General features: G+C 42.1%; 1 protein-coding gene across 2 annotated transcripts in view; it reads right to left on the reverse strand.

The window, feature by feature from the left end:
- Positions 1–26,205, reverse strand: part of LOC132379917 (serine/threonine-protein kinase/endoribonuclease IRE1-like) — a 109,389-nt gene that overhangs the window by 12,710 nt on the left and 70,474 nt on the right. For both annotated transcript variants that reach the window (XM_059948268.1, XM_059948269.1), the window contains 11 exons: positions 24,721–24,982; positions 22,099–22,177; positions 19,029–19,188; positions 14,912–15,030; positions 13,944–14,129; positions 12,414–12,678; positions 10,441–10,531; positions 9,809–9,998; positions 8,621–8,720; positions 6,660–6,859; positions 2,389–2,536 (listed from right to left, as the gene is read on the reverse strand). In XM_059948268.1, the coding sequence (XP_059804251.1) occupies positions 2,389–2,536; positions 6,660–6,859; positions 8,621–8,720; positions 9,809–9,998; positions 10,441–10,531; positions 12,414–12,678; positions 13,944–14,129; positions 14,912–15,030; positions 19,029–19,188; positions 22,099–22,177; positions 24,721–24,982 (1,800 nt within the window). The remainder of the gene's footprint in view (positions 1–2,388; positions 2,537–6,659; positions 6,860–8,620; positions 8,721–9,808; positions 9,999–10,440; positions 10,532–12,413; positions 12,679–13,943; positions 14,130–14,911; positions 15,031–19,028; positions 19,189–22,098; positions 22,178–24,720; positions 24,983–26,205) is intronic.

Raw genomic sequence — 26,205 nt, forward strand, 5'->3', positions numbered from 1 at the left:
CTTCTATGCAACCTGTCCCACACCCCTCCATCCTCACCATTTCCAATATCATTTGCTCCCACCAGATTTACAAAATCACTCTCTGCTCCATTTTGACAAATACAGTACTGTGTAAAAGTCCTAGGCACCCTAACTTTATGAACAGTATGTGCCCAAGACTTTTACACAATACTGTACTACTTTGAGATTCATTTCTTGCAGGTATTCACAGGAAAATAAGAAATACAATAGAATATATGAAATAAATAAACAAAGAATGACAAACAACCAAAGTAGAGCAATTGTGCAAATAAAAGAATAGGTAATGCTGAGAACATGAGTTGTAGAGTTCTTGAAAGTGAGTCTGTAGGTTGTGAAATCAATTCAGCAGTGAGGTGACTGAAATATGCATGCCTGACAGTCGTAGGTCCTTAATGACTGATGCGGCATTCTAGTGATAATAGTTCATGTAAATGTGCTCATTGGTGGGAGGGCTTTGTCTGTATCCAACACTTTCTGTTTGTTGCTTGGAGAAGGGAATACGCCGGTCCCAAGGATTGGGCTGGTGAATCTTTGTTGCACACCCCCTATGATAAGTATGTCATAAAACTCAAAGGATTCTGCAAATGTTGAAATCTGGAGTAATTTCAAGCATTTGCAGAACTTCTTGCACTCTTTTAGGAAAGAAAGAAGCTCTCTTTCAGACTAAGACCCTTCATCCAGGTCTTGAAACAGGGTCACGACCCAAAATGTCAACTATTTATTCCTTTCCATAGATGCTGCCTGACTTACTGAGTTTCCCCAGCATTGCGAGTGTGTGTTAGACAGCTATATTGTTTCCCTGGTAAGAAAAACAAAATTGCAGAGTTCTCCTGATGTAATCTCACCAAGGACCCTGTACAATTTCAGTAAGACACCATTGTCCTTTATTGAAATCTTCTTGCAATGAAGGTCACAGTGTATTAGATATTTGCTGCATTACATGTTTGCTCGCAGTGACTGATATGCAAGGATACCCTGATCACACTGTGTAAAAATGTTCACCGACTTAATCACTAGTTAAATCAACAGTGAAAAATGGAGGGCTATGAGGGAGAGAAGGATTAAATTAATCTTGTACAATCTCATGGGCTAAAGTACTGTGCTATACTGTTTTATATTCTTATGTAGGCAATAACTGTTCCTGAACCTGTGGTGTGGGTCCCAAACCTCCTCCCTCTGCTCCTAACCAGGAAATCACAGCCTGCACGGATTGGAAACAACATCCCCACCTCGCAGACAATCAACACTGGTGCACCTCGGGGATGTGTGCACTGCCCTACTCTCTCTAGTCATGACTGTGGGGCTAAGCATAGCTCAAATGTCATCTATGAATTTGCTGACAATACAACCAATGTTGGTAGAAATTCAGATGGTGACAAGAGGGCATACGGGAGCCAGATATACCAGCTAGTTGAGTGGTGCCACAGCAACGATCTTGCACTTAACGTCACTAAGACCAAAGAGCTGATTTGGACTTCAGAAGGGTGAGATGAGGGAACACAAACCAATCCTCATAGAGGGATCAGAAGTGGACAGAGTGAGCAATTTCAAGTTCCTGGGTGTCAAAACCTATGAGGATCTAAAGTGGACCCAACATATCGATGCAGCTATATTTCATTAGGAGCTTGAGGAGATTTGGTACAGATGTACTGGGGAGAGCATTCGGACTGGCTGCATCACTGTCTGATATGGGGGTGGGTGGGGAGAGCTACTACACAGGATCAAAATAAACTGCAGTGTTGTAAACTTGGTCAACTCCATCATGGAGTCTAGCCTCCACAGTGTCGAGGACATCTTCAAAGGGCGATGCCTCAAAAAGGCGGCTCCATCATTAAGGACTCCTATCACCCTCTTCTCATTGTTACCATCAGGAAGGAGATATAGAAACCTGAAGAAACACAATCAGTGTTTCAGAAACAGCTTTTTCCCCTCTGCCACTTGATTTCTGAATGGACACTGAACCCATGAACACTACCTCACCCCACACACACACACACTCAAGCATTCACACACACTCACTCACTCTTACTGTAATGCAGTTTTTTCTTTATTATCATGTATTGCATTGTATGGCTGCCACAAGTTAATAAATTTCACAACAATTGCTGGTGATATTAAACCTGATTCTGATGTTCTAACACTAGGCCTTTGTTTTCCATACCCAAGAGATGATTTGACATTTATTCACATTATACTACATTTATTGTGCATTTTCAAATTCACTCAAAGGTTAAATTGCTTTGCCCTCTCTTTGCAATTCACAATCCCACCCAATTTCATATTTTAAATATTACTTCAGCCCCTCATCCAAATCAGGAAAGCTTCTGGTCTAAGGAGTTTTGTTAGGGCATCAATGTTAAGACTTACCATGTACATCAGGTTTTAAATGTTGAAGGTTGCTGACACCCAGTAAGATATTGGCCTGTCGCTGCAGAGCCTTTCCGAAAGGGTGACTCCCTTCAGAAATCACGTAATAGAACACACAACCAGCAGAGAAAATATCCACTGCACAAGTCTGAGGAGAGACACAGACGTTAGCTTGCAACATATCAGCGGTGGCTCACTGAATATCAAAGTTCAAAGTAAGCTTACTATCAAAGTACATATACAACCCTGAGATCTATTTTCCTGCAGGTGTACTCAATAAATCCAAGAAACATAATAGAATCAATGAAAGACCACACACAACAGGATGGACAACCAACCAATGAGGGAGGGAGGGAGGGAGGGAGGAAGGAAGGAAGGGAAAATAAATAAATGAATGAATGAATTAATCAATCAATCAATCAATCAATAACTCAAAGTGTCTTTGAAAGCAAGTCCATAGGTTGTGGGAACAGTTCAGCGATGGGGTGAGTGAAATTGAGTGAAGTTAACCCCACTAGTTCAAGAGCCTGATGACTGAGGGATAATAACTGTTCGTGAACCTGATGGTGTGAATCCTGAGGCAGCATCGAGAAGAGAGTATGTCCTGGGTGGTGGATGTCCCTGATGACGGATGCTGCTTTTCTCAATGGTGGGGAAGGTTTTACCCATGATAGACTGGGCTATATTCACTACCTTTTTTAGGACTTTCCATTCAAGAGCACTGGTGTTTTCATACCAGGCTGTGATGCAGCCCATCAACCACACATCTATAGAAGTTTGCCAAATCTTTGCAAACTCCTAAGTAGAGGCACTGTATGCTTTCTCCGTAACTGCACTTAACGTGCTGGGCCCAGAGAAGATCCTCTGAAATGATAACACTGAGAAGTTTAAAGTTGCCGACCTTCCCCCAACTCTGATTCCTCGATGAGGACTGATTCATGGACCTCCAGTTTCTTCCTCCTGAAGTCAATAATCAGATTCTTGGTCTTACTAACGTTAACTGAGAGGTTGTTGTTGTGCCACCACTCAGCCAGACTTTCAATCTCCCTCCTCTGATTCGTCACCACCTTTGATTTGAACAATGGCAGTGGTGTCATCAGCAAAATAAGGCATTGGAGCTGTGCTTAGTCTCACAGTCCTAAGTGTAAAGCGAGTAGAGCAGGGGGCTAAGCACACAGCCTTGTGGTGCTTCTGTGCTGGTGGAGATTGTGGAGGAGATGTTGCCAATCAGACTGTGGTCTGAAAGTGAAGAAATCGAGGATCCAATTCCACAAGGAGGTATCGAGGTCAAGGTCTTGAAGCTTTCTGAATAGTTTTAAGGGTATTATAGTATTGAATGCTGAGTTGAAATTGATAAAGAGCACCCTGATTTATGCATCTTTAGTGTCTAGATGTTCCAGAGTTGAGAGAAGGACGAATGAGATGGCATCTGCCGTGGACCTGTTGTTCTGGTAGGCAAACTGGAGCAGAGCCAAGTCGCTTCTCAGGCAGGAGTTGATATGTTTCATTACCAACCTCTTAAAACACTTCATCACTGTGGATGTAAGTGCTCCTGGATGATAGTCATTGTGCAGATTACCACGTTCATTTTAGGCACTGGTATAATTGAAGCCGGCTTGAAGCAGGCGGGTACATCGGACTGCTGAAGTGAGAGGCTAAAGATATTGGTCAACAGCCAGTTGATCAGCATCTGTCAATACTCAGCCAGGTACCCACGTGGGCCAAACGCTTTCCATGGATTCACCCTTCTGAAGGATGCTTTCAGGTTGACTTCAGACTGAAATCACAAGGCCATCAGGGGATATGGGAGTTTGTGAAGGTACCTCGGAGACTATTGAACAAGGAAAAGGGAGACTACAGCAAAGGAAATGTTAAAAATTAAAAACAGGATTGAAGTGTGAGTGAGTGCTTATGGCTGTCAGAGACTAGATCAAGGATCAACTTTATTTGCCATATTCATTACATGTATTAGCTGTCTGTTGTGGTGTGTTGGCCAGGATATGACGTGCAAGAGAAAAGTTATAAAGAGTCATAAAAAATAAAAAATAAAAAAGTTAATAAAGTTAGAGGTTAAAGGGCTAAATAGTGCATAAATAAATAAATAAATAACTGCATGGATTTACAATGCGAACAATATTACAAATAGTGGTTTAAAGTGTCTACATGGGCCAAAGGGCCTTTTTTCAATGACATGACGTTGGCTGACATGCCAGCTCTGTACGTCAGAAATGAGACCTTTTCAATCAGGGGGAGGTAAATGGCCCCAAGCCACAACTTGAAAGATAACAAGGGGAGTTCATTCAATGATCATTATAACAATCATCTCTCAACCAATATTCCTCAGCAGACTCCAGCTATCATCACCTGGTTCTCTGTGAGTATTGCTAGGCACAAATTAAAAACTGGTTTGCCAAAACAACTTAATGTGGTTACACGTCTGGAGCAAGAATAGTTTTCCAATCAATTTAATACACAGAGATTTATCTTAAACCTGGGAAGATTTCCAGTTCAACAAGTCTCCAGAGCTGAGACTTGTGTGTGTCTAGATTGTATCTCTGGTGAAAATAATGAGTCATTAGCTGAACTTGATTTATAAACTGAAGATCATAAAGACAAAAATGCTGGTATTACACAGCGAACATGTTAGTGCCTGAACACAAGGGAAAGGAAGAGTTGTACACATTAGACCACAACTTTTTTGCCAGAGCTGCTGTTTATGTGCAAAAAATTCAATCTCATTTTGTTCTTCAGTGTTGGGAAACCGAGTGATACCACTGGCAAAATGAATACTGTCCAGTGGGGGAGAGCACCTGTCAGCCACAGGGCAAAACTCTTTCAGCACCAGCCTCAGAGAGGCACCCCTCCTGCTCCCGTGTTACACTGTCATATACCCTGTCACCTGTCTGAATCAGTGGAAAAGCAGCAGTGATGTAAACTCATTGGATTGGGGACTATACTGAGATGGTACCAACTGATTTCATGGAAAAGTATTAAAAATGTAAGATTTGAAATAAAGATTCATCCAGTGAAAGGCGGTCTCTCTGCCTTTCTCTCTACCCTTTAACTGATCAACTGTAAACCTGTTAATTTTCAGTTTGGTTTAGTGATTTTAAGTACCTCCTTGGTTTAGCACCGCAATTGCCCTTTCACTTGGGCACTACCCTGGAAATATTACAGTGATTCAGCCTGTCAGAGTTCAACAGTAAAAGCAGTCACAGCTCACACACCTTACTGCTGTGTGTGCAAAAGGTGGGGTGTGTGTAGAACGGCTGAGGTGAAAGTTGAAGCCTTGCTGCTCCGACTAGGCTTTTGTGGTACTGCCTTTCACCTCCACAGCCCACTTTAAGCCTCAATCACATTCTGGGTCAGATTCAGAAAACACTTGCTGAGACGGTGGTTAATGTTCGCAGAAAGGAGCAGTGAGAGCATGGGTACGCTTCATTCTTTAAGTGAAAATCAGCAGGTTCATCTTACAGAGAAGCACTGAAGTCTTCTGTGTTTCAAATGATTTGAGCAAACTTCTCGTCTGAGCCAACCCTTGTGAACTCTGCTTATCCACTGACCTGTGGTGATCACAAAATTCAGTACTAATGTTCTGGGAGTTAAAACAGTTCAGATCGAATGTTTTGGAACTGGAGTAGGAGTTGGTTAATTATTGTCACATGTACTGAGAAAGAGTAAAGAGCTTGTCTTGCATACTCTTCATACAGATCTAATCATTACACAGTGTAGTGAGGTAGAACAAGGCAAAACAATAGCAGAATGAACAATAAAATGTAAAAGCTAGAGAAAGTGCAGTGTACATAAACAATAAGGTTCAAGATCATAATGAGGTAAATTATGAGGTCAAGAGTTCATCTTATTGTATCAGGGAAGCATTTAATATTCTTTTAACAGTGGGCAGAAGCTGTCCTTGAGCCTGCTGGTTACGTGCTTTCAGGTATTTGTATCTTCTGGCCCATGGGGGGAGAATGCTGTGTCCACAAGTCTGTAGTTTCCTGTGGTCACGTGCAGAGCAGTTGCTGTACCAAGATGAGTTTTTATTACCAATAATAATTGGTAAGGGTCAACAGCTGCATGCAAAATTTCTTTATACTCCTGAGGAAGTAGAGGTTTTATAGATTTCCACACAAAACACCAATTTGCCTAATGCCTACGTAAAACCCTCTGCTATCACCTTCAGTCTGTAACCGAGCTTCACGCCCTCACAGTGATTGACAACTGCTGGCTTGTTGATACACGATTATGACAGACAGCTCTGATGAACTTACTGGATTTGCTTTACAGTCTTCATTCAGCACCTCTGGAGCGATCCAGCCCTCAGTGCCTGGTACCCCTGACCTGCGGCTGAAACTGTGCCTGCCCACTGCCAGCTTCTTGCAGAGGCCAAAGTCGGAGATCATGGCCTTCACTCTCCCATGGGCATTGGGCATGGAGATCAGTATGTTGTGTGGCTTTAAATCTCTGTGGACTGTGAGAGTTAGGGAACATTACAGAGATATAAACGACAACACAAATCTAAATGACCATTCAAAAAATGCCGAAACTAAGGAAAAGTAATGAGGCTGCTGGGTTATTGTCTGATAACACTGGACAACAAAGATTTTGCTCCATGAATACTTTAGCATTTATCATATGTATTTTGGGCTGCTGATCATGCTTGCCTATATTTGTTATTTTAATTCATAATTCAAGTCAGAATATCTTTTGTCAAGATTAAGGCAGGGATTTTTGTTGGTCCACAAATCAAACAGGTAATTCAAATAACTTCCAGTGGGACCAGAGAAAAGTGAATGGAAGGCATTTAAGGATGATGTTGAAAATCTTCGTGGCAACTACAGAGCACCAAACTACGTGCAGCCGGTTGACAACATGCTTCAAGCTTACTAACCATGAAGTGTAACATGTCAACTAAAGATTCAATTTCTGCATTCCCATTTAGACTTCTTCCCTGCAAATCTTGGTGCTGTCAGTGACGAGCACGGTGACAGGTTTCACTAGGACACTGTGGTCATGGAGAAACAGTATCAGGGCAACTGGAATCCATCAATGTTGGCTGATTATTGTTGGACAATTAAGCGAGAAGCCTCAGACACTGAGTACAAATGAAACATTTTTAGCTTGGTTGAACTGTTACAAAGCGTCAGCACCATTATGCAATTAAAAGCATTACATTCAATAAAAGCTAATTTTTTTGTTTCTCCAAATTCCTACGTGATACAAACAGTCTGTAATTATAATTGTGTTCCGCTTCAAGCAGTCTATCATAAACAAAAAAAAATTCTGAGGAAGCAACACTTCTGAAAAATTTGTTGTCCAGTATAATCCGCCAAAGTCCGAGGTTTAGTTTAAAAGCTACAATATTTAATTTGCACCTTAGGTAACTTGCCATCTACTGCCACCTAATGGTTTGGTTAGTAATTGTGATCAGGAATTCAATGAAAATGTGCTTTGAAAAAATATTTGGAGAGTCAGTGGCACTACAGAGGCAGAGCTTCAGCCCAACACATCTTGGCAAAATTTCTTGCCCACCTACAATAAATCAATAACTTGCACTGCAATTAAATTTCAATTAAGTAAAATTCTCTGCAGATCTGTGGGGACAAAGTTGATAAAACTGGAAAGTGCATTCAAACAGTTCACGCGCACATTATGCACTGCCCAACCTCCTTTGGAACTGGATTACTGCACGATCCCATGAATAATGACCCTTCTGCTAGAGCAGCTGAGACAAAGGGAAGCTAAATAGGTTTATGAAATACTGAGTGGACTAACTGGGCTGGTTTCTATGCTGTAACTTCCTGGAATACTCAATGGCAGGTGATTAAATTTGTCAATACAACTGTGCAAGGTGGTTAGTACATTACCTCAAATAAATCCCACTACCTGCAATCACCATCACTTGACCCAGATACTGGACAACTCAAACTGGGCCTCCAAGGTTAGAAGAAAAATCTGTTTCAAACAAAAAATCAAATGAAGGATCTAAATCCATATTATTACTTAACATAAAATGGTAGCCTTTGTTGCATCGATATTTGAATGGGTAAAATTAAGGATGAAGAAATTCTCTGGCCTGGATTTGGACAGGGAGCTCAGAATTGATTTTGCTTTTCCCTCCTCCCCTTCCCCACTTCACATTATGTGTGGCTTTCTCTTCACTACAGGGCTTGTGGGTGCTCTTAGTAACAACAAGGCCAAGGACCCTCGCTGGTGCATGCATTTTACTTACCGATATTGAGAGAGTGTAAATAAGCCAGACCGGACGTGGTTTGTTGAAGTAGAATTATGGGCTCCAAACCGTGGCGATCAAAGTCCTTCTGTTCAACATACTGACAGAAGGAAAATAAGGTTACTGACAAGAAAAAGATACAACTACAAAACACAACTTTAAAGAGTACACCAAAGCATGGGAACATACAATGAATTCTACCATTTGCAAAAATGGCCAATGCAGTCAGAGGATGTGCTGGGCACCCTACAAGTGTTGTCATGCTGCCGGTGTCAAAATAGCAGGTCTACGACTTACTAACCTGAACCCGTACAACTTCCGAATGGGGGAAGAAACCCATGCAGTTATGGGGAGAATGTACAAATTCCTTACTGACAACGGTGGAACTGAACCCAATTACTGTAAAGCGTTACGTTAACCACTAGCCACTCATTCTGTATTTTCCTTCACTACAGTGCCGATAAGTTGAAAACATCATGCGTCCATTCTCAACTCAGCTGCCTCCTTCTCCTTTCCTGCCTGCCCCAGCTGCCCAGCAGCCTGCTCCAGCAGGAGTTTCAGATCCTCTTTTGCCAGCTTCAGCTGATGTTGTTAATGGACCAGAACCCAGAATCCTGGACCTCTGACCCAGACACAAGCCCGGAACCCACAGGAAAAGGAGGAGGAAGTTAAGTTCAAATAATTCCAGAATAAGGAGTTTGTGTCATTTGATAGTCTTGTTGTGTGGGGCTTTTCTTTGAATGGATCCTATTGAGTTTTATGCTGCCTGCATGAAGATGAAGCTCAAGGTTGTATACTGTACATGCTTCGATATTAAATATAATCTGAACTTTGAATGTCACTATGAGATCATTAGTCTGGCTACTGTATGATTGCTCTCAAGAGAAGGAAACACCCTCTTGAGTATGGGTTTATTCAAGTCCACATTTACCGGTGTGGTTGATTAAAGCTTCAAGTTTATTTGTTCATTAAAATGCATTGTTTGCGTTAACAACCAACACACCTGAGGGAATGCTGGGGGCAGCTCACAAGTGTCACCACACACAAAGACTATACTAATTAAAGACTACACTAATTACTCCATTAGGGACACATAGTACACACCACCCTTGCCAACAACTTTTACCTTCTAGGAAGAAATACATTTCATTCCTCTATAGGACACAAGTAGCCCGCTGAAGTTCTCACCTCTTGCAGAGTGGCTGCGCACAACTCGGTAGCTATGTATTGGAACTGACGGTCCTTCTCGGTACAGAAGTAACGGATGACGTTTGGATGCTCGTCAGATTCACGAAGCAGCTGCACCTCTCTGTCTGCGAAGCTGAAGCACTCGGGCAAAATCCTCTTCACTGCCACATAGCGGTCATCAAACTTGCCCCTTGAAGACAAAAACAAGAATCTGTTTTACTTCGAAACATAAGGTGAAATAAGTCTTTTTACATCATTGACCAACACAGTCCGAAGACTGACCACAACTCACTAACCCTAACCCTTATATCTTTGGAACGTGGGAGGAAAATGGATCATCCGGAGGAAGCCCATGCAGTCATGGGAAGAACGTACAAACCTGTGGATGGCAGCAGGAATTGAATCCTGATCGGTGATCGCTGGTGCTGTAAAGGGATTGCGCTAAGCACTCTGCTACTGTACCGCCCAAAAGAATCCAGAAAGTTTTTTTTTTAATTACCTGGATCAATCACTTAATGGAAGACAACTGTTTCAGATTGAGCAGCCAGGACAGAAAATCTAATTTAAGGAGCCTTTCCCTGAGAATGGCCGCATACCACATATTCCAGATTCTGGAAATGAATTGTACTTACTTAAACACGATAGTTCCTTCGGCACCATGTCCCAGGACATCCTTTGGATGAAACCCTATCTTTCCAACTCTCACAATATTAGAATCGTCATCTGAGGGACAAAGGCAAAAAGGTAAACCTGCTGTTTCCTTTCTGAGACAAGATACAGTATTACAAATTATGACTAGTATTCTCACCCACATTCCTAGAACTAATTTTCAAGGAATCATTTAAGATTTACACTGGCTTGATATGATGCTGACCACAGTGAGATAATGGAGTCGCCTGCTCAGGCAATATGTTGGTTGTACTGGGATGGTAAAACAAAATCTCCGTATTTCACATGCACTGCTCCTCATTGTTTTAATCTTATCTGAAATAATATGGAACATATAGAACACTACAACGCAGTACAGGCCCTTCAGCTCACAACGTTGTGCCAACCTTTTAACCTATAAGATCATCTAACCCTTCCCTTCTACATAGCCCTCCTATTTTCCTATCATCCATGTGCCTATTAAATGTCCCTAACGCATCTGCCCTGACCACCACCCTTAACATGTTCCACACACCCATCACTTTCAGTGTAAAAAAACCCTGACATCACCCTCAAACCTTCCCTCCAAAGCACCTTAAAATTATGCCCTGTTGTGTTAGCAGGGGCACATGTGTCTCTTGCATTTCAAACTACTGGGTATTGGGAATTGGTTATACATTGAGAAAGATCTCTGGATTCCCCCCCACCCCCCGTACACTGAGCCAGATAAACAGCGTGGAGTTGGTTAATGATATGACTCGAACAGCACCCGAACAAAAAAACTGCCTGCAGGCAAGAACTTCATTCTCCTGGCAAAGTAACTCCAACCACAGACATGTCCGGTGCTCAGTTGAGCACTGCCTCGGGATCCTGACACAGAGAGACTCCTTACTATTCAGCCAGTGCCTTTTACCCAGGCTGGAAATGGCTAATACGAGGGGGCACAAATTTAAGGTGATTGGAGGAAAGTACAGGGGGTGTCAGAGGTAGTTTCTTTTTTATATATAAAAACACGGAGTGGTGGGTTTGTAGAACGTGCTGCCAGGGTGGTGGTAGAGGCAGATATATTAGAGACACCTAAGAGACTCTTCGGGTAGCAGGGTGGAGATGTGTCTCTACTAAAGAGGTGTAAGGCACTCCTTCCCTCCACTAACCTGCAGGTCACCTCGGGCAAGGTGTAGCACCTGCTCAGCCCCACAGTTTGGGGTCACATGAGGCCATGGGAGCAGGCAGTGGATGGTCGAAAGAGCAGCCGGTGCATATCAGAAGTCCTGGTTATGTGACCACTGACGCCAGGCAGACAATCTCTGAAGACTATTGGTAATAGTTGTGGACACCCACCTTGTAAAGACACTGCCCAGAAGATGGCAATGGCAAACCACTTCTGCAGAAAAATTTGCCAAAAACAATCATGATCACTCACCTCATATGACACAGCACAAACTGATGATGGTTAAGAGACTCAAGAGAGACAAATGGATGATAGAAAAATGAAAAAATAGAAAAATGTAGGAGGGAAGCATTGTCATGATCTTGGAGTAGGTTAAAAGTTCAGCACAACATTGTGGGCTGAAGGGCCTGTACTGCGTTGTAATGTTCTACGTTATATTCTAATGCTGGTGAAAACAGCACTCAGACTCCAGGTCCAGTACTGTAGTGTGTCAACCCAGTTACAGGAACCGCTATAGTTCCAACCTGTCAGTGTAAGGAACAATCTGTTAAAACTGACCTTAAGAATGAGCTGAAGATTAACAGGATGTAGCAATGAAATCCCGTTAAAAAATTTCTTCAAATAAAATTCCACTGAATAGTAACTCGCTTTTAACTATCTCTACGTTATGGTGTCAGTGTTGACCTCAGGTGACAGACCAAATTTTAAAACTTCATAATTAAAAATTTAAAAGACATAATACATTGGTGCCCCCTCCACATTCACCAGCAGGCTCTGACCCTTTACCTGCATCTTCTTGTTCTGTGGCCGAGCTGCCAAACTCAGAGATGGAATGATTTGAGTACATCGAATGGTTGGATACTCTCGGGGATGCGTTCGGAGTATTGGTGCAGGAGCTGTCGGTCCCCAGTCTGGGTGCTTCCACGAATTCAGATTCTGGACCCAGGAGCGGAGGGCGGAAAGCGATTTGCCGTTTCTGCATGAGCTCGAGCCTTTCCTCCAGGTGCCTCTGAAACTGCTCGTGCTGCCTCTGTTGTTGCTGCTGTACAGTCTGAACAGAACAAAGCCACTTTAAGCTGTTGACTTCTTCAGCCATTATATTAATTGATTATAGTTTCAGAGCTGCCAGCTGCTAAAATAGCAACAGATTTACTTAAAAAAATAGTTTGACCACTCTTGGAAAACTGTGTTCAGTTCCAGTCATCTTATTACAGGAAGGAAGTGGAAGCTTTAGAGAGGGTGCAGATGAGATCCATCAGGGTGCTGACCAAGTTAAAGAGCATGTGTTATGAGGATAGCTTGAGTGAGCTGGGGTTATTCTCTTTGGAGTGAAGAAGGATAAAAGGGGACAATAGAGGTGTACAAGATGATCGGAGCCACATATGAAGCTCAAAGTACATTTATTATCAAAGTATGTATATTAAATACAACCTTGAGATTTGTCTTACAGGCAGCCACAAAAAAACCCAATAGAACACCTCCTGGAGCAGCAAGTTGAATTGGCCCCAAGACCCTGACCTTTTCAATCTGGTGGTGACAGACCGAGTGGACAGTCAGAGACTTTTCCCCAGGGTAGTAATGGCTGCACCCTGGAAGGATGGGTTTCAGCAACCCGCTTGCTGTTCTAACGGAAAGTATGAGACTCTTTGCTGTCTTGGTGGATAAGAGCACTGTCTGATATGGTAGAGGGTCGCACTCTGTGTTGAACCCACAATGTTGTGCTAAACCAGCTAAAAAGCAAATCTTTAATAATTCTTTAACCCAGTGTTAGTCACCTGCATTAACTTCTCTTTCGGTGGCTCAGAAAGAAGTAAATATTTCAGTGAAGCTCCCTGGACTATTTTATTATCCAAATGCAACTTGCTAGGTGAGGTAATTTTGGGTATGAAATAAAAAAGGATAGAAGATTAGTTTTACTTGTCCCAAGTACATCAAAACATACAGCGAAATGCATTGTTTTGTCTCAACAACCAAGACAATCCAAGGAAGCTCTGGGGACAGCCTGCAAAAGTGTTGCTGTGCTTCGGGTGCTGACAAAGCCAGTGTGCCTTTGGAATATGGGAGAAAAGTGGAGCACCTGGAGGAAACGCACACGGTCATGGGGAGCGTAGGCCCCTTACAGACAGTGGCAGGAACTGAAACTCACTCGCTGTCGCCTGGGATGTGACAGCAAGAGTACAGAACTAATACAGTACCAGTTAAGTGTCACACTTTGTGACCACATTACCAAACACAATTCTATAACATACACATCTATCTAAACACTGCCACAGCCAGTTATTCCATTGATTCTATCACAGCTTTAGGGTTCACTACCTTAGGATAGGTGATGACAAAAGCCACCCATCCAGCCAGCAGAAAGGTACTGAAGACGATGGTGGCCATATCTTTCAGCACTGAATCCACAGGAGCTTCATGCTTGGGCTGCGATTTGCTATATTTTTCTTTCAGATTGTTAAGAATGTCGAAGTCCTCTGCAACTTCATCAATGCTTGGGAAATGCTGAAACAAAATAATAAACAACAAAGGAATGTCTATGATGTCAATGTATGTACTGCCACAATGACAGATGGGCACACGAGCAGAGGCACAGAGAGAGACACACACAGAAATTACTGGTGTTGTTAAAAAGTTACAACCAGTTCTCTAAAGCCAATAAAGAGCTACAGAGACTCTAACCATTTTGGGTTCAGCTTTGACCAAGCTGATGCTATGCTAAGCTGGGACATCACTGTCACATACACAAAATGCTGGAGGAACTCAGCAGGCCAGGTAGCATCTACGGAAAGGAGTGAACAGTTGATGTTTTGAGCCGAGACCCTTCATCACCCTTAACCCATAACCTCTAGTTGATAGTTCCACCCACCTCAGTACAAAAAGCCTGCTTGCATTTACCCTTTCTATACCCCTCATAATTTTGTACACGTCTGTCAAATCTCCTCTCAATCTTCCGCATTCCAAGGAATAAAGTCTTAACCTATTCAATCTTTCAATATAACTCAGGTCCTCCAGACCCAGATTAGATTTTCTCTGTACTCTTTGGACTGTGGGAGAAAACTGCAGCACCTGGAGGAAACCCAGACAGTCACAAGGAGAACATACAAACTCCTTACAGGCAGCGGTGAGAACCCAGGTTACTGGCGCTGCAACAGTGTTACGCTAACCGCTACACTACCATGCCACCTCAATTTACTAACCCTAACCCATAAGTTATTGGAATGCGGGAGGAAACCAACATGGTACTCTAGATCATACAAACATGGGATAAATTAAGACATACATACATCTTCAAATAGGTCGTTCTGTGGGTTGGTGGTGATGATATCATCTGGAATTTTCTGTACATTTTCAGGGAAGTCATTAAGAATCTTGGTGTGAGCTGCCAGAGGCATTTCATGGTGACCTGTAGAAATCATGTCCATTAATGCAGAGCAGTGAACATCATACAACCCACAGTACAAGCCCTGAAATGAATAGTAAAGATAAATTAAAACAAAAGTCAACATAACTATTAGATATTGGAACATTTTACAACACTTCACTTTTCATACAAAGGTCACAGTATGTCTGCTATGATGGGAAGTATTCCTTGCACACAGATTAAGGCAGATGAACATTATGACCCAACATACCATAGTCCGCCAGCAAACCTTTATAAAATCTGTGCAACATATTTACACACCAATTTCCAACCACAATAAAATGTCATTCTAAATGCTATTAATTTTTAGTCACAGAGACTGTTCTTAGACAGGAGGGGAATTCAAATAATGGATGAGAAAACTGAACCACAACCATATGGTGATTTCTTAGCAGATCAAATAATTTACACATCTGTGTGATGGAGGCAAGACCCCTTCTCTTCACCACTAGCATTTTCCAGATCTTTCCACATCAGTCGAGTCTGCATAAGGTACGTTTTACCAAGGTATGTTTTGAAAATCTACTCGTTTAAGTTCAAAGCAACTGAGTACTCTTCCAGGTTGCAGAAGAGGGCGGGGAACATCATAAAGGACTCCTTCCATCCTGCACACAGACTGTTTGAACTGCTTCCGTCTGGTAGGCGCTTCAGCTCCCTCCAGACTAAGACTAATAGGCACTGGAGAAGTTTTTTCCCTACTGCGGTCACTTTGCTGAACAGTTAACTGCCGGCTAACTATTACTTGGATTGCACTACCTGTATGTATAATTTATATTTTCATTTATATTTATCATTATTATTGTTATGAGCAGAGAGACAACATCTGCTGGAAGTAAATTCCTTATATGTGCACAGGTACTTGGCGATTAAAGTCTGATTCTGATTCTGATTCTGAGAAAGAAGACTTTCAATCTTTCAGTTATTTAGACCCAGGTTCCAAATCCATGGTAAAGACCACATAACTCTGCAATATGTCCAGCCATACTCTTCTTATAAATGAGAGTCATGTGAGAAGATATTTCAATATTCATTCTAGGAGGGAGCAAAATATATTTCCTAAAGCTGCCAGGCCTTGACATCTAAATTACTGAGCCAGTGATACAGAATCAGAATCAGGTATATTATCACCAGCATGTGTCATGAAATTTGTTAACTTAGCAGCAGCAGATCAATGCATTGCATAATATAGAAGAAATAAGTAAGCCAATTACAGTATATGTATTTTGGAGATTAAAAATCATGCAAAAACAGAAATAATATATATCGAAAAAGTGAGGTAGTGTTCACAGGTTCAATGTCCATTTAGGAATCGGATGGCAGAGGGGAAGAAGCTGTTCCTGAATCGCTGAGTGTGTGCCTTCAGGCTTCTATACCTCCTTCCTGATGGTAACAATGAAAAAGGACCATCATGTTGAATTATATAACAATACTAGCCCAAAATTTACCAAAGGAAATCTTGCTGGGTAGATGTCTGCCTACACGATGGACAGCAATCTCCCATTCAGATGTGACTCTCAGATACAGAACTGGCAACAACCCTCTATGTGCAACTACCAGGAAATTACAAAATTAACACCACCCCTTTTGGTGTTTATCCTAGACATGAACAGAATCCCTAATCCATCGATTCGTCTTCTCAAATCTTTATTCCCCATGTCTTTTGAATGAAATAGATAATTTTGAGAAGTCACTTGACTAGGCAAGGAGAGGTGAAAAGCATTAAAGGTTTTTACACAGAGAAAAGACCAATACAGTCCAGGAACTGTAAGAGCTGTAGAGCAAGGCATCATAGAACCAGGCCATTCAGCCCACAGAGTCCCATGCCAAACATCAACCACCCATTTACACCAATCCTATATCAATCTTTGTTTTTTAAAATTCTTACATTTTTTTTTACCAATTCTTGCCTACACAGTAGTAACAATTTACAACAGTCTAACCAACCAATCTGTACAGATTTGGAAGATGAAAGGAACTGAAGCATCCAGGGAACACACACACCAAGGGGTCATCAGTGAATAGGTGAACAGCTTCAGGTTCCTGAGTGTCAGCATCCCTGAAGACCTATCATGCACAATATACTCAGTGGATTCTGGTTAATGGGGCAGTGAAAATGAAACTACATCATTACTTCAACAGGTTAGAACCTATGAAGAATTTGAAGGTATCCACAATAATCTTGAACATTACAACGAAAACGAAGATTTGGAGGATACAATCATTGAACAGATTGTATGAAGGCAGTCCATAATCTGCACTAGGTGTATACGCTGCTTTTGCTTAGTTACATTCAATCAAAAGAACACAGCAGAGTACACTAGATTGATTCCTCTGTTGATAACTATTAGGAACTAATGCAGTTTTATAATTTTATAGTAGTATTGATAGTGTTCTAATTTGTTTGGAATTTCATTTTAGTTTGTTACTCAGACAACAGTTTGTTTTTATATATATATATATATAAAAATGCAAACACGAGGAAATCTACAGATGTTGGAAATTCAAGCAACACACACAAAATGCTGACGAAGGGTCTTGGCCCAAAAACGTTGACTGTACTTCTCCTTATAGATGCTGCCTGACCTGCTGCGTTCCACCAGCATTTTTTGTGTGTTGCTTGTTTTTTTTTAAAATTACTTATTTAAATACTTCCATGAAACTGGCTAATTGGGGCATCCACTTAAATAGGCCAAAACATACTAGTCCTGATGTGTCCCAATTAACTGGAATCCAATATATGATGCAATTACAAAGAAGGCACTGCAATGGCAATATTACATTAGGAATTTGAGAGGTAGTATGTCACAGATGACTCTAACGTTCTAACAAATTGCAACATCGCTTGGTTTGGCAGCACCAATGCACAGAATTGGGAAAAGCTGCAGAGGGTTGCAAACTCAGCCAGATCTACAGGCCTCTCCACCATTGTGGAAATCTTCAAATGTGGGTGCCACGGTAGCGTAGCATTTAGCGTGATACTATTACTGCTTGGGACATCGGAGTTTGGAGTTCAATTCCGGTATTGTCTATAAGGAGTCTGCACATCCTCCCTGTGGAATGCATGGATTCCCCCCAGATGCTCCCGTTTCCTCCTTCAGTCCAAAGACATACTGGGTAGGTTAGTTGTTTATTGTAAATTGTCCCGTGATCAGATTAGAGTTACATTGGGGTGGTACAGCTCACAGGACCAGAGAGACCTTCTCCGCACTATATTGTTAAATAAAATTAATAAATAAAAGGTGATGCTTCAAAAGCAGAGCAGACGATATGAAGGACCCCCACCACCCAGGACAGGGCCCATTGTGAATTGCTACCATCAGAAAGGAGGTACAGGAGCCTGAAGGCACACAGTCAGTGTTTTAGGACAGCTTCCTCCCCTCTGCACCAGAATTCCAAATGGTCCACGAACCTATGAACAGTACGGAACCAGCATTCTGAGGAGACAATACCCTCAACTGCGCACTGATGACGGCTTCTTGATCGGAGCCGGGACGGTTGTAAACATTTTGCCAAGTTCAGTGATCAACCAAATGTCCATGAACACTACCTCACTATTTTGCTCCCCTTTTTGCACTACTTATTTATTTTTTATATTTCTCATTGTAACTTAATAGTAATTTTTAAGTACTACACTATACTGCTGCCATAAAACATCAAATTTCACAGCATACATCAGTGATAATAAACTGATTCTGATTCAGTGTATGGAGAACCTGCAGACTGCTGGTAGTCAGGATTGATCCCAGGTCTTTGGTGCTATGACGCAGTGGCTCTGACTGGGTACACCACTGTGCCATTTTCCATCAGTACGGCATTTCTAGCTTCCTCACTGCAGTTCTGGAGTCCTGCAGCCATCGCCTGGGAACTTATACAGAGCTCGACTTCCACAGCCACTGTCACTGGGTGCTTTGAATGCTACTATGCTACTACCTCCTGATGTCCACCGGGGGGGGGGGCACTGCCACCACAGTTCTTCTTACCTATCAGAAACCACTGGTTCCGCAGGTAGTCAATTGTGTTTTTGACTCCGGATGTGAATTTCACGTCAATACTGGGAGTGGTATCACACTCTCCGTGACCTGTGATCGTAACGTGGTCTGCTTTAGGGCCTTCAAGCAACGGGAACGTGCTACCTCGTGGCTGTGAAAACAGAAACAGAGTTAAAGATAGAAGGAAAAAGCTATAATCATCTATTTATTCATTCATCCCACTATCTGCAACACCTACTTCCACTTCAGTAACATCAACCATCTGCTCCTACCTTAGCTCACTTGTTATGGAAAACCTTAATTATACTTTTAGCATCTTTTGGCTGGTCTTTTCTAATCAACCTTCGACTGACTTCTCCCATTCTAGGTTGTGTCCCAGACTCTGCTAGTCTTGTCTGAACTCATATCAAATCTCATCAACCCATCTCCCATGTGCTTGCTGACTTAGACAGGCTCTCTAAGTGGACTGATGCTATTATCTCAGTAATCACCTTCAGCATTCTCCAAAATATAAGAGTACCTCCAATACTGATCCATTGACCACCCTGACTTTTAACAGCATTTAGGATTAGCCACATTGGTAGGGCTCACATTGGATAAAAACGTCGGTGGCAGTCACAGGTCAAGAGTAACTCAGAGCAGGGTTTAGTGAGGAAAATCTTCAGCAGGTCACTTTTCACTTTAGTGAAAAGAAGAGAATTTAGTATGATACGAGTTAAAAGCATGAACTCTGGGCAAAAACAAAAGTATATTGAGGTAACACACACAAAATGCAGGTGGAACACAGCAGGCCAGGCAGCATCTATAAGGAGAAGCACTAACGTTGGCCCGAAATGTCGACAGTGCTTCTCCTATAGATGCTGCCTGGCCTGCTGTGTTCCACCTGCATTTTGTGTGTGTTGTTTGAATTTCCAGCATCTGCAGATTTCCTCGTGTTTGCAGGATATTGAGATGTTTTAGGAGGAACTCAACAGGTCAGACATCATCTATAGAAAGGAATTAACAGCTGACATTTAGGGCTGAGTTTCTTCCGAGTCCTAAACATCGACTGTTTATTCCTCACCACAGATGCTGCCTGAGCTGCCGAGTTCCTCCAGCATTTTGTATATGTTAGTTTGGATTTCCAGCATCTACAGAATCTCGTGTTCATGGGATGTCTTTGATAAGGTAAAGGAGAATCCTACGAGATTCTATAAATACATTAAAAGGGAATCTAGAAAGAGAACAAGTCCCCTTAAGGTTCAGAGTGGTCTATATGCGGAATTATTAGAGTTAGGTAAGGTCTCAAACGAAGACTTCATTTGTATTTACTGTGGAGAAGTTCACTGAAGCTAGGGGCTCAGGGAAAAGAGCAATGATGCTCAGGGCAGCACGGTAGCATAACAGTTAGTTTAACACTGTCACAGTAACAGTGACCCAGCTTTAATTCCTGCCACTGTCTGTGTGGAGTTTGTATGTTCTCCCCATCACCATGCGACTTACCTCCCACATTCCAAAGATGCATGGGTTAGTAGGCTAATTGGTCACATGGGTGTAATTGGGCAGTGCAGGCTGATTGGCTGGAAGGGCCTGTTACTGTGATGTATCTCTAAATAAATAAATAGATCCCCTCAGGAAAATGTCACACAGACATCTCATGATCCCTCTGTAACTGAACTCAAGATTGTTTAATGTCATTTCTAGTACACAACTGTAAAGGAAAACAAAACTGTTATTATTCTGGATCTAATGCAGCACAAAAAAACAACACAGTAAGATAGCTGATATACATAGATTGATTGTATGTCAATAAAGTGATGCAAGGCACAGGAGTGTCTGTGCATAAGGTGGCTGACAGGAAATGATACAGCAGCAGTGGTTGGGGGTGTAGAGGTGTTGATTAGCCTTGCTGCATTGAGAAAGCAAGTCTGGCAGTCCTGGCGTGGAGGAAATGCAGCCTTTCCCTGATGTGAGTGGGACAAACAGTCCATGAACAGGATTGGTGGGATATTTCATGACGTTACTGGCCCTTTTCTGTATGTACGACTTGATGGTGGGTAGGCTGATGCCAGTGACACATTGGACAGTTCTGACTACCCTCTGTAGCACCTTCCTGCCTGTTGCAGTGCATTTTCCATACCACACAGTTATGCAGCTTGTTAGGGTGCTCTGAACTGCGCATCTGCAGAAAGATGTGAATGTACAGGTGCATGGTCCAGCTCTCTTCAGCCTCCTCAGAAAGTAGAGGCATTGGTGAGGTTTCCTGATGATATAGAATGTGTTCCAAGACCATGAGAGGCAGTGCAGTAGAAGTATTCTCTGGAGTTTGAAACTGCTTGCAGTTTCCACTGCTATGCCATTGATGTAAAGAGGGCTATGAGTGATGCAAGTTCTTCTGAACTCGATAACCATCTCCTTTGTCAGGTTGACATTGAGGAAGAGGCTACTTGCTTGGCACTAGGCCTTGAGTTCCACCTCCTCCCTGTAAGCTGTCTCATTGTTGGTGGTGACGATTGTTGTGTTATCAGTGAACTTGACAATGTGATTACTCGGGTGTTTGGCCGCGCAGTCACGTGTGAGCAGAGTGCACAGCAATGGGCTCAGCACACAGACCTGGCTGTCACTTGCGTTGAGGATAACGGAGAGGAAAGAGCATTTGCGCATCGTGAACAGGGGCTCCCACCTAAGGATCCCTGGAGCCCTCGGTTAATGGTAGGGGTTCATGGCATAAGAAGGTTGGGAATACCTGATCCTATGAGGTCTGTTGGTTAGTTGCATGGTGGTGTACTTAGACAGTGTAGGGACAACAGTGTTGAATACTGAAATGAAATAGAGAAACAGCATTCTGACACAAATTTCTTTGTTTTCTAGGTGTGTCAGAGACGATCTGAGACTTGTTGGTTAGGAAGTTCACCACCCAGTTGCAGAGTGGTGTATTTAGACTGAGGAATAGGAGTCCATGCTTATAACTCATAACCGCTGTATACTAACAACTGTTGAATATTTTAAACAAAAACCTAACCCGAGGTCACTATTTAATGTAGAACCTTGTGCTTAGGTACATTAAACTCCAGTTTCCTACCACAACAGCCACTCCTTCATGGACCAAAGATGATGAGGCATACAAGCTGGTAGAGTATTTTCCCACATACAGAGTCGGCCTAAGAAAAGAGAAAAGAATGAAAAATTCTTCAAGCCATCAGGAATCTCAGACAAAGAGCACACACACTGACATAAATCAGCTGGAACAGAGCCATCATTACCACCAATGACTTGTTGACTAAACGTTCTACTTTAACATCTCACTCTATCAATACAATCTCCTTTGTTATTTATTAAATTTTTCCTCAAAACCTCTCAAATATTAAGCTTCAAGATTTTTAATTATGAGATCATTTAAGTAGGAATGGCAATTAATTATTTTGGATCGAAAGTACGGCTAATTTACAGACAAAATGCGTGAAGAACTTAACAGGCAGTATCTATAAAAGGGAAGAAACTGTAGATGCTTCAGAGTCCTGATGTAGAGTCCTGGCCCGGAACGTTGACAGTTTATTCTGGTCCATAGATGTTGCCTAACCTGCTGAGTTCCTCCAGCATTTTGTTTGTGTTACTCTGGATTTCCAGTATCTACAGAATTATTTTCTGTGTGTGGTTTATTCACAATCAATCCTGTGGATATCAATGACAAAGTCAGGGCAGATTTCATGGCAGTAATTTCAGTGAAACTATCAGAACTGCTGCCAGCGTTCCACATTGAAACTGATAATAAATAATAAAGATTTCCACCCGTGCCTGGTTTAACATGCAGACGATGAAGATGCTTTAAGATAATTCATTCTCCTTTGATGCATTACTATTACAGTGGAGTAAAGGGAATTACAGTGGCATGAGGGAGGAGTTGGCCAAAGTTGATTGGAAGGGAAAACAATCAGGGATGACAGAACAACAATGGCTGGAGCTTCTGGGGTCAAATTGGAAGGCACAGGAACAATGCATCCCAAAGATGGGAGAATGAGGCAACCATGGCTGACAAGGGAAGTCAAAGACAGCATAAATGTAAAAGAGATGGCATATAATATAGCAAAAATTAATGAGAAGGAAGAGGATTGAGAAGCTTTTAAAAGCCAACAGAAGGCAACTAAAAATGCCATAAAGGGAAAACAAAATATGAAGGTAAGCTAGCTAATAATATAAAACAGATATAAAATGTCTTTTCAAGATATATAAGGAGTGAAAGAAAGACTACAGTGAACATTGGACTGCTGAAAAATGATGCTGGAGAGGTAGTAATGGGGTACAAATAAATGGTGAGGAACTTAATCAGTATTTTGGGTCAGTCCGCACTGTGGAAGACACTAACAATGGCAGAAATGTGAAAGAATCAAGTAGCAGAAGTGAGTGTCATTGCTATTACTAAGGAGAGGTGCTTGGGAAGCTGAAAAGTCTGAAAGTAGAGTCATCCAGACCAGATGGACTATACCCCAGGGCTTTGAAAAAGCAAGCTGAAGAGATTGAGGAGGCATTGGTAATGATTTTTCAAGAATCACTAGATTCTGGAATGGTTCCATGGAACTCCACTCTTTAAGAAGGGAAGAGGCAGAAGGAAGGAAATTATAGGCCAGTTAACCTTATTTCAGTGGTTGGGAAGATTTTGGAGTCTATTATTAAGGCCAAGGTTTCTGGGTATTTGGAGGCACATGATAAGATAGGCAAAAGTCAGACAGTTCCCAGGGGAAATCTTGCTTGACAAATCTGCTGGAATTCTTTGAGGAAATAACAGGCAGGATAAACAAATGAGAGTTAGCGGATATTGTTTATTTGGATTTTCAAAAGGCCTTTGACAAAGTGCTGCACATGAGGTTGCTTAACAAAATAAGAGCCTGTGATGTTATGGGAAAGGTGCTAGATTGGCTGACTGGCCGAGGCAAAGAGTGGGAATGTAGGGGGCCTTTTCTGGTTAGCTGACTAATGGTGTTTCTCAGGGGTCAGTGTTGGGACTGGTTTTTTCACACTGAATGTCAATGATTTGGATGATGAAATTGATGGCTTTTGGCCATGTTTGTGGACAATGTGAAGATATGTGGAAGGGCAGGGATATTGCTGAAGAAGCAGGGTGTCCGTAGGAGACAGATTAGGGGAAATGGCAAAGTGGCAGATGCAATATAATATAGGGATGTGCATGGCCATACTCTTTGGCAGAAGGAATATAATCTATATTGTAAATGGGGAGAAAATTCAAAAATCAAAGGTGCAGACAGACTTGGGAGTCCTTGTGCAGGACACCTTTAAAAGGTAATGCCTCAAAAAGTTGATATCCATCATTAGAAACTCGAACCACCTGGGACATGCCCTCTACTCATTGTGCTCCTATACTTCCTAATAGTAACAATGTTTTAGGAACAGCTTCTTCCCTTCTGCCATCAGCTTTCTGAACAGAATGTAACACTACCTCACTACTTTTGCATTACGTATTTAATTTTTTAACATATATTCTTATTGTAATTTATAGTATATTTATGTATTGCTCTGACTGCTGCCGCAAAATAAATTTCATGACATACGTCAGTGATAATAAACCTAATTCTGATTAAATGAGTTACTGACTCAGCCGGTAGCTCCAGTGCACATTGTTACACTGAGAGATACCCGTACAGCGTGGTAATGCACACACCAGCTCAACAAATGGCAAAAGTGCACTTACATCAGCTTTTGTTTGGTCTCCGTCTCCTTCGGGAAGGGATATTTCCACTTTGTGATTCGGCCCACCTCTCCTGACATGAAGGTGAGGTAGCGAAGTGTCTCAATGCCAACATTAGTGTGCATCACCTTCCTCAGTCCTTCCCTCTGCCAGATGTACACAGCCACCACGGGAGACGCGTAATTCTGAATCCACAGAACGTCACCTGACTCACTGTCCACAGTCACCACCAGGCCATCTCCATTAGAGACAAAGTGTAGCATTTCTGAAAGGAGGGGAGTTTAAAGAGATTAGAAAGATTAGCTTTATTTGTCACATGCACATCAAAACATACAGTGAAATGTGTCATTTGCATCAAATCAAATCAGCAAGGATTGTGCCAGCAAATGGCGTCAACATAGCATTCATACCACTCCAAGCCATGCCTTCTTCTCACAAATACCATTGGGTAGGAGATACAGGAGCTTTATGTCCCACACCACCAGGTTTAGGAACAATTACTATCCTACAGCCATCGGGCTTCTGACCCAACATGGATAACTTTGCTCATCACAACTCTAAACTGATCCCACAAGCTCACTTTCGTTACAGCTCATGTTCTCAGTATTATTTGTGATTTGCACAGTTTGTCTTCTTTTGCACATTGGTTGTTTTTGAATTTTTATTTTCTGAGATACAGCATGGAGAAGGCCCTTCCAGCCACACCACCCAGCAACCTCTGATTTAATTCTAGCCTAATCACTGGACAATTTACAATGACCAATTAACCTGCCAACTGGTACATCTTTGGACAATGGGAGGAAACCAGAGCACCCAGAGGAAACCCATGTGGTCAAAGGGAGATCATACAATCTCCTCACAGACAGTGGAGGGAATCGAATCCCCAGTTGCCTGTACTGTAAAGCATTATGCTAACAAATATGCTACTGTCCTATCCCAACATGGAAGGAAACCTGAGAACCCGTAGGAAACCCACACAGTCATGGGGAGAATGTAGAAACTGCCTACAAACAGTAGTGGGAACCGAACCCTGATCTTATAGCTGGTACTGTAAAGCTCTGTGCTAACCACTACGCTACTGTCCGCCCCAGTGTATGGTTCAGATCACGTGGATGAGTTGCTTTCATTCATATGATCTGCTAGATCAACGGTCTCAGTATAAATGACATTTTAAAGAGCTTTGTAAACCTAGCAGCAGGCACAATAACCACTGTCATCAAAGATGCTCTATTTCAGAGGCTCCCAATATTTTTTATGCCATGGATCAATAACATTAAGCAAGGGGTCAGTGGAGGCCAGATTGGGAAACCACGGTCTCGTCACTAATGCCGTTCAGGGAAAGAAACATGCCTTCACAGAATCTAGATCTTCAGCACAGTGACTGACTGCTAACAGTCCTCAAAGCTCAGGGAAGTTGGGGGTGAGAAGAATGCTTCCCAAGTCACTGGCTTATCCCCTTGAACTAATAAACTCTGTGGCAAAATAGTT

Source organism: Hypanus sabinus, chromosome 23 (assembly GCF_030144855.1).
Source record: "Hypanus sabinus isolate sHypSab1 chromosome 23, sHypSab1.hap1, whole genome shotgun sequence".
Lineage (NCBI taxonomy): Eukaryota > Metazoa > Chordata > Chondrichthyes > Myliobatiformes > Dasyatidae > Hypanus > Hypanus sabinus.